This window comes from Artemia sp. Qi Xiang Cuo, chromosome 11 (genome assembly GCF_049724085.1).
Source record: "Artemia sp. Qi Xiang Cuo chromosome 11, ASM4972408v1, whole genome shotgun sequence".
Lineage (NCBI taxonomy): Eukaryota > Metazoa > Arthropoda > Branchiopoda > Anostraca > Artemiidae > Artemia > Artemia sp. Qi Xiang Cuo.
In genome coordinates, this window is record NC_142804.1 from 72,466,920 (window position 1) to 72,482,996 (window position 16,077).

Here is a 16,077-nt window from a genome sequence, read left to right on the forward strand (position 1 = left end):
CCGTCTCTTTTGAAGTCCCTCCGTGTTTTGTGATCAAGTCCCACCGTGTTTACTTATCCCTAGTCAGACTGTTATTAAAATCCGCATGCCCGGTCTAGCCTCCGCATTTTTCTAGTGAACGTAACAACAAAATTGAGTCGGTTCTGAAGTATTCGCTCAGGATCATTTACAAAAAGAGTAAAACGTCATATTCCTTCCCTCTTATAACTGCAAACCTTACTACCTTCAAAGAAAGGAGGAATAGCATTTACTTGCCTTTTGCTAAGTCACTAACTATGCCTTTCGCTGAACACTGGCTCCCCCACTGAAACTCCCCAGAAGTACGCATTTACTCACCGATCCATGCTGTAGCTGAAAGGCTTCGAAAGAGTTTCACCCCCCGACATCGCGAAACACCTTAATGATTCTCGAAATCTGTCCTAAACTAAATAGGACTCCTTCATTTTTTTTTTATTTGTTCAGGTATTGTCGAAATGATTATTGTCACATCTCGTATTTCCACTCTTTTTTTTGGGTGGGAAGGGGGGCGGAGGGGGTCGACGCAGTTTGGGCTGTATTTTTTTTACTTCAAGTCATTAGTTCTAAATTTTTTCCTTGGCTCCAGCCTTCTTTTTATACAACTCTGGAAAAGCTATGCCAGCCTTGCCTCTCACAGAGGCTATCTATCTTGAGTTTACTCTAATCATGCTTTCAAGTCTTTAATCACTTTGACCGAATTTTTAACTTGGAGTCATCAACTGTTTCTAATTGCTTCTCTTATTTTACTCGCTTGTGGTTCTTGTTCAGATTCTAAAAATTTTTAACTTGAAATATAATTTTTCTCTATTTTTCCTCGTGGCAGTCGTTTATCAACAAAGTATTATCTTGCCTCTTATAATAGGAGCAAAAAGAGCAATCCAGGACCAAGGCAAAAGATATACATAGTTTTTAAAAATATAATACCATATTTAGCAATCAAGCCCACAATTATTGGACCCTTCTACTTCTTTTCAATAAAGAGAATCACATGCATAGAAAAAGATAAAGAAAAAGCCAGGACAAAGCGGAATTCGCTCCCGCAACACAACCAAGAAAAAGTTCTTTTTTTAATTTTTACAAGAAAACTTAAAAATTTAAACTCAATATAAATCATTATAAGGAAATCGTTAATAAAAACATTAACTTTCTTATCTGAAAAGGATAGAGACGTTCGGTTAGTAGAAAAATAAGAAATATAAAGCATGCCAAAAAAATTTCCCGCTTAAAATTCTGAACAATCTTAAAAAAAAAAAAAAAAAAAAAAAAAAAAAAAAAAAAAAAACGATGAAGCTTCCTAAAAAAAAACAACGAAGCTTTCTAAAAAAATCTTCTAATCATTGTGAATATTAAGAAAAAACTTTGGCAACAATACTTGGTAAAAAGCAAAACAAAAAAAAACAAAAAAACACGACGCGCCTTGTTTTATTAGCAAAAAGGACGGCAGAGTGTGTCATCATTCTCATTGAAACGGCATGAGATGGCTTCAGAATCAAAGGCCATCATAAATTCTGAAAGTGATAAAACAAGATATATCTAGAGAGCGCAAGAGATATGCCCTGCATCATTACTATGTAGCAGGAAAAAACAAGTATTCCATCGTATTTTTTTTATTGAAATATAATTAAATGGCTTTAGAATCGAAAGGCAGGATACATTATAGAAATCAAAAGAAGAGACATCTAGAAAATGATCTTAAAATCGACTCCATTTTAGGTACATAGAGGGTGCTCAAGTAAGGATTTTAACGTCTTATGACTTCTAGCTTATTTCAATTTATTGCAGGAAGTTTTTGAAGGATTTATCGAACAAATTTAGAAAATAAGAAGTTAAAAAAGGCTACAAAGGGGGTTCTAAGTTTAAAACAACAGGTAAATAAGATTTCAAATGAAATTCAAATAAGGTTCTCCAGTTAGTTTATCAAATTTAAATTGCCTAGTTTGATCACAAAAAAAAACGAAAGTCAATCTACAGCCCTTTTCTGGAGCTTTTTATTCTATTTACGACCTTTCTTTTGTCTTTTGTTTCCTCTTTCTTCACTCTTACCACGACATTTTTCGCAATCTGTTTCATAATAATAATTTTTTCTTCTTCGTTTCGAACTGCAACTTAGCCCAACTCCATTACCTTTTCAAAGTTTTTCTATATGAATTATATTCTAATATGAAGTATTAAATATTTGAGAGTATTAGATTAGTATTTATAACATTTCTTTAGCGTAATAGGGAGGTCCCCAAATGAGAAATCGGTATTTTAAATGGGGAATCGAGACTCAAAAGAAACGTTGCTATGATTAGTATCATATTCCTTATGCTTGTACATATCAAACAAATTTAAATGGGGACGCTTATTATTTATTGTAAGAAACTAACAGAAGGAGAGGTGAATGGACCTCCCATCCTTCTCTGGGATCTACGGACCTCGTAAACATGTGAAGAGGGGGAAAAGCGTTTATTAACCTTCAATGTTTATTTAATACCTCTATTTTTAAATTCTAAGCATTTTGATTATTATTACAAAATATTAGTCTTTTCCTGAAACTAATTTTTTAGATCAAATTGAAATATTTGAAGCCGGACTGACCAATATGACGACAAACAAAAGATTTTTTTTTCAAAGAAAAGGACTCAAATTGAAGAGGACACGAAAAGAGAAAAATAATACGCTTAACTGGCGTAAAACCAATTTTTCTCTTTTCTCGTCTTTTCAACTCGTTTTAGATCCGTTGCTTTGAAAAAAATTTTTTTTCTTTTTGTCGCGTTATTTTCTGTTTTCTTGTCTTTTTTGTTGGCCTCGGACCCGTTTATTCGAAATGTTTTTAATTTGTCTTAACAAAATGGAAAAAAAAAATCGGTTAAAATATTTGAAGCCGAACTGACCAATATGACGACAAACAAAAGATTTTTTTTCAAAAAAAGGGCCTCAAATTGGAGAGGACACGAAAAGAGAAAATGAACACGCTTAACTGGTGTAAAATCAATTTTTCTCTTTTCTTGTCTTTTTATCTTGTTTTAGATCCATTGCTTTGAAAAAAAATAATTTTTCTTTTTGTCGCGTTATTTTCTGATTTCTTGTCTTTTTTGTTGGCCTCGGACCCGTTTATTCGAAATGTTTTTAATTTGTCTTAACAAAATGGTAAAAAAAAATCGGTTAAAATATTTGAAGCGTTTATTAACCTTCAATGTTTATTTAATACCTCTATTTTTAAATTCTAAGCATTTTGATTATTATTACAAAATATTAGTCTTTTCCTGAAACTAATTTTTTAGATCAAATTGAAATATTTGAAGCCGGACTGACCAATATGACGACAAACAAAAGATTTTTTTTTCAAAGAAAAGGACTCAAATTGAAGAGGACACGAAAAGAGAAAAATAATACGCTTAACTGGCGTAAAACCAATTTTTCTCTTTTCTCGTCTTTTCAACTCGTTTTAGATCCGTTGCTTTGAAAAAAAAAACATTTTTCTTTTTGTCGCGTTATTTTCTGTTTTCTTGTCTTTTTTGTTGGCCTCGGACCCGTTTATTCGAAATGTTTTTAATTTGTCTTAACAAAATGGAAAAAAAAAAATCGGTTAAAATATTTGAAGCCGAACTGACCAATATGACGACAAACAAAAGATTTTTTTTCAAAAAAAGGGCCTCAAATTGGAGAGGACACGAAAAGAGAAAAATAACACGCTTAACTGGTGTAAAATCAATTTTTCTCTTTTCTTGTCTTTTTATCTCGTTTTAGATCCATTGCTTTGAAAAAAAATAATTTTTCTTTTTGTAGCGTTATTTTCTGTTTTCTTGTCTTTTTTGCTGGTCTCGGACCCGTTTATTTGAAAAGTTTTTTTTTTTTTTTTTTAACCAAATTGGACAGGACATGACAGAAAAAAATTCCTAAGGCGCTCTTGACAATACATTTTAATTGATAGTGCAAACCTTAATTAGCAATAAGGCCCTTTTTGGCACTCAGTTTTGATTTATGGCATCTCATTAATTGGCAGTGAGGCACTTCCTGGCACTAAGTCCTGCTCTTTCGGCAACCCGAAATGACCCTGTATAGGCCACTATATTTTATTTTTTGAGATCCCTGAAAATTCAAAACCAAAATTTACCTTTCGTAATTTCTCTCACACCCGTTTTCCGATTATAAACATACGCCAGCGAATCACCAACATTGCAAATACAAGCAACATACTCATCAGACCGGTCAAGAGGCGCTACAATGCAACAAGCAAGGGTAGTCAACGCTGCTTCCTCAAGAAGAATTAGTCGATGGGCTGCCTCAAACGATTGCAGAAGTGACGTAAACAGATCCTAAAAAATCAGTTATATCAAATATAAATATTACCAATCTATTTATAACCCACACAATACCAGGACTGCCACAGGTTCAAGTAGTGAAAAATAGGGACTTAGGGACCTCTTTTTAGTCGAAAAAGGAATCTCTCTAGGGACCATTCTAGACACAAAATGGACCCCAAAACTCAGTTTTCAGAAAAAGCACTAAAAGCACACAAAGGAAAAAGCACTGACACAACAGCAAATGACACTTGACTAAGAAATAAATGGGAATGATCATTTGCAGACATCTCTCCATGATCAGAGGTCAAGTGATAATTAAGAAACCAACCACCTGAGAATCATCATGTCATGGGAGAAGCTTTTTCCTTCTTTTTTCTGAACGCTTTACTTTCGAATACAAAAAATGAGATGCAAAAATATGATGAAAGAGATAAGGGTACGGTAACCACACACTAACTGCTGCTCTCTAACTGCGACTCTAACTGCAGCTGTTTCTTAGAGTCCCATCTATCATAGCCTCCGCTAATCGACCATGTACTTCTTTTCAACGCTTTTTCTAGCCGGTTGTGAGCTTCACTCAGTAACTAGTCCATGGCCTGTTCCTTGGTACCAAACGCTTCTTTTTTTTTTCTTTGAGAGATTTTTCGAGAGTCTCTAATGTCTGTCTTTTCAAATAGGTTTTAGCGAGCTGCTGCCCTCTCAGCCCTTCTCTTGCCTCCAAATCCTGCCGTTCTTTCTCATTTTTTCTTTCAGGGCTTTTCCCTGCTGTAGGTACAAAGCATAGCTCTTTCTAGCGGATTTTGCCAGTTTTATCAAGTCTTCAGAGACAGCAACATTTTGAACATGTCTTTCAAATCTGCTCCACCTATGTATCACAAACAGTTTTGCATACAAAGTTCGTTCATCGAAGCTTTCTTCACTGAGAACTCGCCCAGAAAGGGAGAAACCCAGCTGAATCCTGGCAGACCCGTTAGAAATGGTCAAAGCATTTTTTACGACTTCAGACAAGTTTGGATATTTTCCTTCCTGGATCACATTGTTCCACTTGTCATTGATCCTTCATGGCTCCATAGAATTCCGGATGACTAGCTTAAACTCATCAACTACCATGTCCTTTTGTGTCGAGATGGGTAGCTTCATGAAAACATATAATAAACTGTGAGCAGAAACTGGCTTTGAAACTTCATCGGGATGAAGAAAAGTTAACGCTTTCAACAACTGCTTTCTGCCGACTTCATCAAGGGCAATCTTCCGGAAATAGGATCCAAGAGCTTCGGTTAAAAAAATAAGCGGACTTAGTTCGCCCGAAGGAAAAGTTTTTGACCATTTAATCTCGGAACATTTTTCCATATACATCTGCGTTTCCGTCTACGGATTTCCCAGAATAGTCAGACTCTATCATCTCCAGAGCAACAGATCCCCCCGGAACGGCTCTGCACCACTCTTTCATTTAGTGTCCTGTCGCATCTTTCTTTTCCAACCAACTTTCCCAGAATTTGCACTTTCCCATTCTAATTCAAAATGGAACTTCAAACCCAAAACTTTAAAAAAAGAAAAGAAGTTAGTATTAAAATATATAGGCTATTCCCAGAAATGTATTCAAATAAAAAAGGGCGCTAGGAAGTAGTCTAATAGTTCAAGAAATAAATGTAAGTTCAAAATCGCGCAAAAAACCTGGTTTTAACCCCACCTCCTTCGTATTTTGTTCTTCGAGCCATTCTCTTATTTTTTCCCCCCTCTTATTTGTTTTCTACGTAATTAACAAAGCCAACCAAACCTTGCCGCATCCTAGCCTATTGACTGCAGAGGCAAAGGGAGTCACTCTTTTTCGTTACTTGTCTGTCCACTCTGTCCACATACTAACGCTGTAGCCTGTGTAACAACAAGTTTTGTCTTTCTTAGACAAGCAAAAAGAGGTTCCAAGAATCTCAACCCAAACAAAAATACTGAAAACCGTATACTCACAGGTATTGGTAGCCTTCAGAATACGAAGCTTTAAACCAAAGCAAGAAATTTGGGCTTTAGGGACCTTTATCAATTTAAGGGACCAATAGGGATCTTCACTCGATTTTAGTGACTTTAGAGACTTCATGGCAGCCCTGCAATACAATACTAAATAAAAGTTGAAAAAAAAAAAAAAACGCAAAAAACATATATAGGGTGTCCCAAAAAGAATGCGGGATTTGAATCTACTATAAATCGAATTGATTTAATTGAAAGAAGCAAACTAAACACACCATTCTCTTCAGAAGATATTGCAATTATATTTGAAACATAATATGGGGCACATGCCCACCCACCCTCTCTTGCTAGACTTAAAGGCACTTATTCTGTCCATGAAATTATACGCATGAGAAAATTTGCCTGATTTTCGACAAGGAAGGGCGGGGGTCATGAAAAGTCATGAATTCCTAATGAAAATCGCACCCCCCCCCCCACATATTCAGTGTATCAGAGAACCCTAAACAAAAGGTTTAAAGCTCCCATCTGCAAAAATGTGGAATTTTCTGTTTTTTGCCAAAAGAAAGATCACTGGCTTTCTTATAGCAAAAATACGAAATTCCACATTTTTGAAGATGGGGGCTTTGAAGCCTTTAATGTAACGTTCTCTGATACGCTGAATATGACGGTGCGATTTTCATTAAGATTACATAACTTTTTTTGCAGAGAAATCTTAGAAAATTGTGGTTTTCAAGTATGATTAGATCTAAGATGGGACCACTGACCCAAAATGTTTTCAGTTTGATGTCCCTTTTTCTTTAGGATTAGCTCGTTACCAGCCCATCAATTTTTCATTTATTTCTTAATTTCCTTAATCGTCCATCGTCTCTTAGTACATCTGATTTCATTCAACATTGTGATTAAGTCAGTAAAGCTGAGGAATGGGAGAAGAGAACTCGGGTTAAGTTTTCAAATCAAAAAAACATGGCATTTTGAATTTGAATAATTACATTCTTTGTTTGTGAAGACAGGCCTTCACAAAGTTTGTGAAGACAGGGCAAAGTGAATACACATAATCAAGAGGTTCAGGTGATGCAAAGAGCAACCATGCCAGAAATGCCCAAAACTCGAAAAGAGGACACTTTTTTACAAAACCTACCACAAAAGAATCTCCTTTATGCTTTCTTAAATATAGAAAATCATTTAATTTTCAAGTTCATAAACTTAAGAAAACTTCAGATCATCCTGAAATAGTGAAAAAACGAGCCAAATTTGATCTCACTGAGATCCCATTAAGTTTCGATCTCAAATTTGAGGTCAATGCTTAAGATCATTGCATATACGTGTCGATCTACCCCACACGCATATCCACCGGTTATTTATTTAACATCAATGAGTCAAAATTCGGTAAAAATGAAAAAAAAATATTTAGACTGAAAAGCAGAACATTTGCAAGTAGGATTTTAGGTCAAAATTATAAGAGTAGATAACCTGAATTGGTGAAAAATTGAGCTAAATCTGAATTCGGTGCAAAACCAATTAATTCTGGACACTGTAAAGAAACAAGCTAAAGCCCAACTTGGGGCAAAATGACCTTTATGCTGGCTCGGCGTAAAAGTAAGCGAAGTCAAGGCTAAACCCAATCTTTGCCCACTACCAACTTTTCAGCAAAAAGAAAGACATATAGCACCTTGTTCAAATCTTCAGTAGCAACGATTTCTAATCTGTACATATGTCTGCTAATAGGTATCTATTAATGAGAGCAAATCAACATTGTTTTTAGCTTTGGTTTGACCTGACGAATTTTTTCCACTAAAAAGAAGGTGCAGAAAGTGTCTACTTGCCTATTATGCTAGGAGAGTATATTCGGAATGGGTTAGGAGAGTACATTAGGAGGAGGTTACGGAGGAGGTAGGAAGAGGTTATGTCAAATCTGTGTGTAGGGCTTTGTTATAATATCAGATGTAACTAAGCACATGGTAACTCATACTAAGTAGCAGGTCTACCAGTTTGAGGTCTGTATAAAAGCCTTTTACCATAGTGACCACTTAACTAATCATATGCGAATTCATTTTGGTGAAAAACCTTTTGAGTGTGAGATTTGCGAAAAGAAATTCACCCAAAGTTCAGGCTTAACCATGCATGAAAGGATCCCTGGTGTCAAAGACAGTGGCCGTTTTTTGTCCAAACAGGTCAAAATGGAAGAGAATAGAAATTTTCATATAGCCTATTTACTATTCAGGGACTAAGGCCATAAACTGGAGGTTTCGATCCTATGCAAAGAATGATTCATTTTACTATTTACTATTCAGGGAGTAAGGCCATAAACCGGAGGTTTCGAGCCTACGCGAAGAAGGATCCATTTTACAGTTTACTATTCAGGGACTAAGGCCATAAACTGGAGGTTTCGGGCCTATGCGAAGAAGGATTCATTTTACTATTTACTATTCAGGGACTAAGGCCATAAACTGGAGGTTTCGAGCCTATGCGAAGAAGGATCCATTTTACTATTTACTATTCAGGGCCTAAGGCCATAAACTGGAGGTTTCGAGCCTATGCGAAGAAGGATCCATTGTGTCAAAAATATAGGCAAAAAGTAAATTGTTAGATATTTTAGCTAGGAATTTTGTCTAGTTTTAACTTAATTTAAATGCATAACTCTAAGGAAAACGACTTACAGACGTTGTTAATTTTCTTAGGCCATTTTCAAACAATATGCGATTCAGATAATGAACAGATGCATAGACAGCACACCGAGCAGCTAATTTAGCCTTTTCACCCCAATTAACACCATCAGCCACGGCTAAGATGGCACTGTTCTCTCGAGCCAAAACTGCAAATGCGTCAGCTATTGGGTCACCTGTAAAAGAAATGCCTATAACTGCTATAATCAAAAACTCATTGCACCACCAGCACTATGGGAAGGAGAAAAGAGTGAAAGGATGGAGCTTCGAAAAAAAAATGACACTTGTTATGATCAGATATTACTTCTATTATCTGTCTTAGTAAACGAGCATTAATTTTGTATATTCGTCTTTTTGATTTTTCTTCTTGAATACACCACTATAATATTTTCTGAAAATTGGCATAGTACCATTTTCTGATTTGAAAAAAATGATCAAGATAGGGCAAGACTGTGGGGAAAGTTCGTTTAGAATCTTAATTTTGAAAAAAAAAGTTTTTCATATGAATAACGTCGCATTCATATGCACTTCTCATCATTCTGTTTCTTTTATTAGTGTTTACAAGCTGGCTTAGCACAGTGGATAATGTGCTCGACTTCGATGTTCGGGCTACGGCTACAATGCTTCTAATTTCACTACTTTTGGCCATGAATTTTCTTGAAAAAAAAATCCTGTTTATTAGATCTGCCTTGTCAGTTACATGAATAAAGCTATAGTTTGTACCGAAAGGACAGGATTTTCAAGCTGTCTTGCCAGGTTGGACTATTTCCGCCAATTGGGCTAATTAATTTTCTGTTTCGCGGCACAAGTTACTAAAAACCCACGTGACGGGTTTCTGGGCTACGATACATCTAATTTCGCTACTTTTGGGCATGAATTTTCTTGAAACAATAAAAAATCTTGTTTATTAGATCTGCCTCGTCATTACCAAGCGTTTTACGCAGCCTTTTGGCGTAATAATTTTGTATATCTGTGTTCGCATTTTTTTTTTTCGAATAAACCACTATAATATTTTCTGAAAATTGGCAAAGTAGCATCTTCTGGTGTGAAAAATGACTTAGATAGCCCAAACTTTGGATAAAATTCGTTTAGAGCCTTAATTTTTTCAAACATTTTTCATATGAATCACGTGACAAATACTTAGAATAGTTGCAATAAAATTTTATGAGGACGAGTCTAAACATTTTGAAAAGTGCATCATAATTTAATTTGATTGTCATAGCATAAAATAGTTTGTCGATATAAATATGCAAAAATCAGTTTGCAGAACAAAAAATAAAATTGCACTTCTTAAAACAACTGTTTCGTTTTACTGAGCAATGCTCGGTCTCCTGGATCATATCTTTTTATGTGTTGCATTAACTTATCATTGGTTAAGGTTGTTGAATTTATTTTTATTTTGTTGGATAATAATGCATCAAACCAAAGAGAGACATGACATTTTGGTGGTTTAACTTGGGTTTAAGAGGAATTAAAAAAAATATTATCGCTTAGAAAAATCAAAAACATTAAATGTTCGTTTTCAAGAGTTCTAGGTTTGCAAGAGTCCAATTTGAAATTTTCTGGAAGATGGCCGATTCTTTGGCTTTTCAAATTATTAACTGTGAAATAGTCAGAGCAAGTCTAGTATGAACGATACAGGCTAACAACAAAATTACATCATTTGTATGCTTTTGGAAAATATGGTTCTCTAATATTTAGTTAAATTTGAAGCAAAAGTAAAAAAAACAAAAAAACAAAAAAAAACGAAAATCATCGCAATAGATTTTTCATTGAGGGTTTTATAATCAAGTGCAAAATTTTGCTTAGTGATCCCAGATAGCATTGGTTGTTCTTTATTTTCCGAGACAGACTTTAGTTTTCTCTCTGATCAGTATCACATACTCCTTTGATCAAACATTTTAAGCCTATTCTAGCACACCTCATCTAAATAGAGCAAAATGACGTAGCTTGGTTCATTTGTGCCCCTCCTGCCACTCGAAAAAATACGCCCCCTTACATACTTGCACCATGTGTTCAGTGTTCGTTCTAATACGGAGGATGGTACAATTCTCTTCTATGTATAGCGATGCTAAAAAAGAATGTTGATTTATGAATGTTGGCTTTTATTTACGTAAAATTAGAAAAGAACCCAACAAGTGTGGAAAAGCCCTAAAACTTTTCTTCACAAAAAATATTTGTGATAAAAGATCCTAGGTTTTCCCAAGGAGTCCCTTCTCCTGTTGAATTTTATTTCTACTCCTACAAATTTGGTAGCCTACTGAATTAAAATATCTAATGAACAAGTGCTTCATTAAATTTTAAATATTATCCAAAAGTTTTAAATGGCAAATCAATAAATACAAGGACATTTAGAAAACTAAAACATTGTTAACTCACCAGACTGAACGGATGTTACAGGGTTGACTTCATACAATGATACAGCAATACCATAAGCCCTCTCGGATGGACAAGTCCAATTTTCAATACCACCAACAAATCCATCATCTTGAAGAGTTCGTTGAAGAAGGTCGTGATTCTCATTTTGGTCCGTTTTAAACCCTCCCATTTTTTTCTCAACTGTAGAAGTGTCAGTGTCTTTATCCAAGTCAATAAAAGAGATATCAGGTTCTTTAGATGTAAAGTGAGAATTGACAGGATTGATTGTTTCAATCCCTTTATCTGGGCCAGTTTGAGTGGCAACCATACGTGATTTTAGGTGAGCAATCTTCAAACGAGGCAAATCTTCACCAGACTTACCGTACGTAATCACAGGCTGATCAGCTCTAGATTGGTCACTAGAAAAAATTTTTATAAGATATTTACATAAACTAAACATTAAACAAACCAATAATTAATGTCATACACAGATCCATAGCTTTGAACCATCAATAATTTCTCCAATAATGAAGTACACAGATATTCTAACAGAGGACAAACAGCATGAACCTAGATCTAAGTATATTTATTAGCACCAGAAGGCACCCGTGTGAAGAAGAAGGGGGGGAGGGGGAGGCTATTCAGACATCTAGATACGAGGAGACCGGCAAGTCACAAAGAGTGCATTTTTGATCTACGACTTCAGTTTAAGTCTTTGACTTAAGTCTAAAAGTCTATTACTTTTTTTACTTTTTCTTTCAGTTTAGTTGGCCTTTATTCAATACTTTTACTAATTTGATAAAATTAGACTGGTAACAGAATTACTGGTAATATAAATTCTTGTTAAGACTCAAAATTTCATCTTAATGGGACTTTAGTTATAGTCACTTGGAGACTTAAATGTCAAACGTGTGTGTTTTGATGTTTAAACTTCTGCATAGTTGAAAATAGCTACTTGAGAAAAAGCCGAACAGGGCCAAGTTTGCTGATGACCTCTCCTTACCTCTCTTGTGTCAATTAGCCACAGCCAAAGACGAGCTTAAGCTAGCCTTTGATGAACTGACAATGGAGGCTAAGAAGACTAGGATGAAAATCAGCAAGGAAAAAAGTGTTGTCATGAGAATGAACTTCCTCAAGAAACACATAGGCAACATTGAAACAGAAGTTGAGCTCAAATCAGTGGACTCTGCCAAAATTCTTGGAATTATTATTGACAAAAACCGGAAGTGGGATTCCCAAGTTAACAAGATTGTAAGCAAAGGAGCAGGACTACTAAGATCGTTCGCAAACCTGAAACGCTTTGGTTTTACCGCCCTGGCCCTTAAAAACATCCTAAAAACATACATCTTACCCGCCCTGGAATACGGTTGTCAAGTCTGACAAAAGAACAAGACAAGCAAATAGAGAAGATACAGAAACGGGCTTGCCGCATCATCCTCGGCCAAGCCTACAGTTCATACGAGGAGAGTCTCCAAACCAAAGGTTCGGTCTCAAAACCCTATTCCAACGCAGAAACGAAGCACTCATGACGTTGGGCCGCCAATGCCTTCTTTCACAACGGTATGGAAGCATCTTACCGAATTTCTTAGAGCCAAGAAAAAACGGTCCTGCGATAAGGAGCAAAGCTGCTGTTAAAGTTGTCCTGAAAAAACCAGCACCGAATTCAAGTCAGCGCTACTTATCTTCATTTGTACCATATTTTGTCGAATCATTTAATAATTGTACATAGTTAATTGTTTTTAGTGCTTTAATTTGATGTTGATAATGCCAATGCTTTTTTTTATATTGGCAACGTCGCTTCTATTTTTAAAATATTACGGCGCAGTAAATAAACTAATCGATTGATTGATTGAAATAGTAGCCATAGCAAAACTAAACAAAATATATACTAAAGATCTAATACTTCCACCTTCTGGTAGCACAGTACAAATAACAGTTCAATAGGGACAAATCCTTTTATTTGACAGTGAAACAACAAAAAAGTCTCTGGCTATTTCGGTCACATATATAGTTGCTGTCATTAACAGATAAACTATTATATACAGTAGATCATCATATAAATATACAGTGCTCATATAAATATACCGCCCTACCCCAAAGTAGGGCAACAGGCTTACTACTTGTGCCTGCAAAAAATTTCCAGCAACTGAAACGTCGGTCGACACCCTATTTGCCAGCAATGACTGGAGGATCTTTTTGTGTGTGTGTTTTTTTTTTTTATCCAAACATCTTAGAACGTGGAATACTCTACGCCCTGTCTAGTCACTTGAACAATTATTCAATATAGTAGGTTACTTGAATGTCGATTAGTGAGAGGAATAGAAACTCCTCAGAACTTTCATATTACCTGTATACTCTGACTGAGAAGAAAGTTCCAATAAGGTCAGTTCCATAGACCACCTTAGGGAAAACTATTCCTCAAAGTGAAGTTTTCTTAGTTTCCCAACCTTCCCTTCCCAAGAAAACTCCGCTGATATCTGAACCGTACTTATGTCTCCGCAAGAGTTGGAAAATATGTCTTTCCTTGTGATAGTCAGTTATTGCAATAGCTGAGGGCCTTCAATAAGGAGGCCCTCCTATGTGGTAACTGATTGGTACATAAAGTCTTTCAATATATATTCCAGCCCAAAAGCTTCCTGTTGAGGGTGATTAGCACAAAGAAAGTAAGAACAAGTTATTTTCAGCCCCTAACTCTTTTAGGGATTGTGATTTTTTAAACCCCTCTGATGTGAGGATAACTTACTTGTAGACTCCAATGGTTGTGAGAGCCATGTCAACATTCCACCATGTAGAGGATTGTCATGGTTGTCATGTCTAATTCTGTTGAACTGTCTAGATTTGCGGCTTACTCGTGTCTAAAAGTACATTTTTTGTGTGTGTTTTCAACCCATCCCCTTGGAAAAATGTAATGATCCCCGTAATTGTGTGCATAGAACCATCCCCAAACCTGGCCCGACACTCTAGGCAGGAGGGTGGGTCCTGTTAGGGTTACATGTCTGCTTAGAATGTCAGGCAGACTACCACGATTTAGGATTGAAACATGACTGAGAAGTTCCCTGGACTCGCAGATGAATTGGGAGACCTATAAATTTCCAAGTGTTTTGGCAAACGTCACGGGCAAATGGCGGGAGTAGCTATGACTCTCAAAATGGACAACTACTTATGTGTTAGCTTTTGGAAAGGCACGTCCGCCTAGAGTCTCAGGCAGGCTGACCAAACTTTAGAATATACACATGACCGTTAAGTCGCCTGGAATTGCAGGCAAACAAGCGTCCATTCCAAATGCCTTAAAAGGTTGTCATCTTGTCTGTCCAGAATTAGAAGATTTTTTTTCTTGTACATAATTTTGTACAAGAAATATGTACATAATTTCCGTGTAATAAGATCCGTTCGGAATTCTACTAATTTTAATTGTTTTTACCCTTTTCAACGTTTTTAACCTTTTCGACACGTTAAATTCTGGTGCTAAAAGATCTTTTTATATATCTTATTTGTGCGCGGTGTCTTTTACTCTGCAGAGTGAGCCTGGCCCATCTAAGCTTGTGATCATTCGTAAATAAATCCTATCTTACGCCTATGCCATTGATATACAACATGGTGTATGCATTTGTAATCATAATCAGTAAGTAAAAAGAAGTACCTGGATAAATACGAGCACAAGAAGCAGGACCCCACACCAGCATGGCAACACGAGGGATTCTTATTGTTTTTATCTGATGTAGAATGTTTTCTCTTCTGACTTTCGTCTGATTTTGATTTAGAGGGTATGTGGCCACCACTTTTACTTCGAAATACTTGATTTTTTCGGCGTTTTTCGCTTATGCTGCTAGATTCACTTGCATCATCTACATTTGATGAAAATGACAATTGCCTTATTAGGCTTGTTACTTTCTTTGATATTGAAGACATACTGGAAATAAAAGAGAGTTATTATTTTTATGATTCAACTATAACTTTATCCAGAGGTAATACTCTGGCGTAACCAGTTTTACAAAATCTTTCAATGTATAACATTTTTTTCCAGAGCTACTTCATATGAAAGGGGTGGTCGAAGAGATTTTGGAAGGGGTTCATTCGATGGGAGTTCTAGTGTTCTTTTCAATAGTATGAAATGATTGGAGGCATCCACTCCCCCTCCTATACTCTTTTTGGCCCACTGTAAACTCCAAAGACATCCAATCAAAATTTTGAGACATCAATTTTGGTTACAATAGTAGAAAGTCCAATGAAATATGCCTCTGGGGATGACATGATCCCCAGCAAATTAGCAATTGTTTAAAAACTTGTTCTCTAATGAAAAAGATGGGCTTGGGCAATATCAAAGGAACAGCTAATTGAGGGGGAGATTGAACTATGTCAAAAGACTTTAGGTTCATCCAGGATATCCAAACCGTGTATCTGCAAAACAACAGGAGGATCTAAGGGTATTAAGGTGAAACTTTCAGAAAATACTGAGGGGGTGTGAACTAAATAAAAAGACACTATTTGCATCCAGGTTGTCAAAAGGGTCTCAAGTTAGAACTTTCAGGGGATTTTGAACAAAATCAAAATACACAATCTGCATCCAGATGGTCAAAAGGGCGTATCTGTAATATCTCAGATAAAGCTAAGGGTGTTAAGTTGAAACTTTCAGAGAATGTTGTGCTGAAATAAGTCAAAAGACATTATATACATCTAGGATGTCAAAAATGCGTATCTCCAATATCTCACAAATGGCTAAGGGAATTAGAGAATGAAGTTGAGACTTACAGGGAATGCTAAGGGGGTGTTGAGCTAAATCAAAAGAC

General features: G+C 35.9%; 1 protein-coding gene across 3 annotated transcripts in view; it reads right to left on the reverse strand.

Annotated features, from left to right (window-relative positions):
- LOC148947318 (PP2C-like domain-containing protein CG9801) overlaps window positions 1-16,077 on the reverse strand; it is a 44,096-nt gene that overhangs the window by 13,934 nt on the left and 14,085 nt on the right. For all 3 annotated transcript variants that reach the window (XM_089097008.1, XM_089097009.1, XM_089097010.1), the window contains exons 2-5: window positions 14,931-15,200; window positions 11,312-11,709; window positions 8,927-9,108; window positions 4,118-4,319 (exon numbers count right to left, since the gene is read on the reverse strand). In XM_089097008.1, coding sequence (XP_088953134.1) covers window positions 4,118-4,319; window positions 8,927-9,108; window positions 11,312-11,709; window positions 14,931-15,199 — 1,051 coding nt within the window. In that variant the 5' untranslated portion in view covers window position 15,200. The remainder of the gene's footprint in view (window positions 1-4,117; window positions 4,320-8,926; window positions 9,109-11,311; window positions 11,710-14,930; window positions 15,201-16,077) is intronic.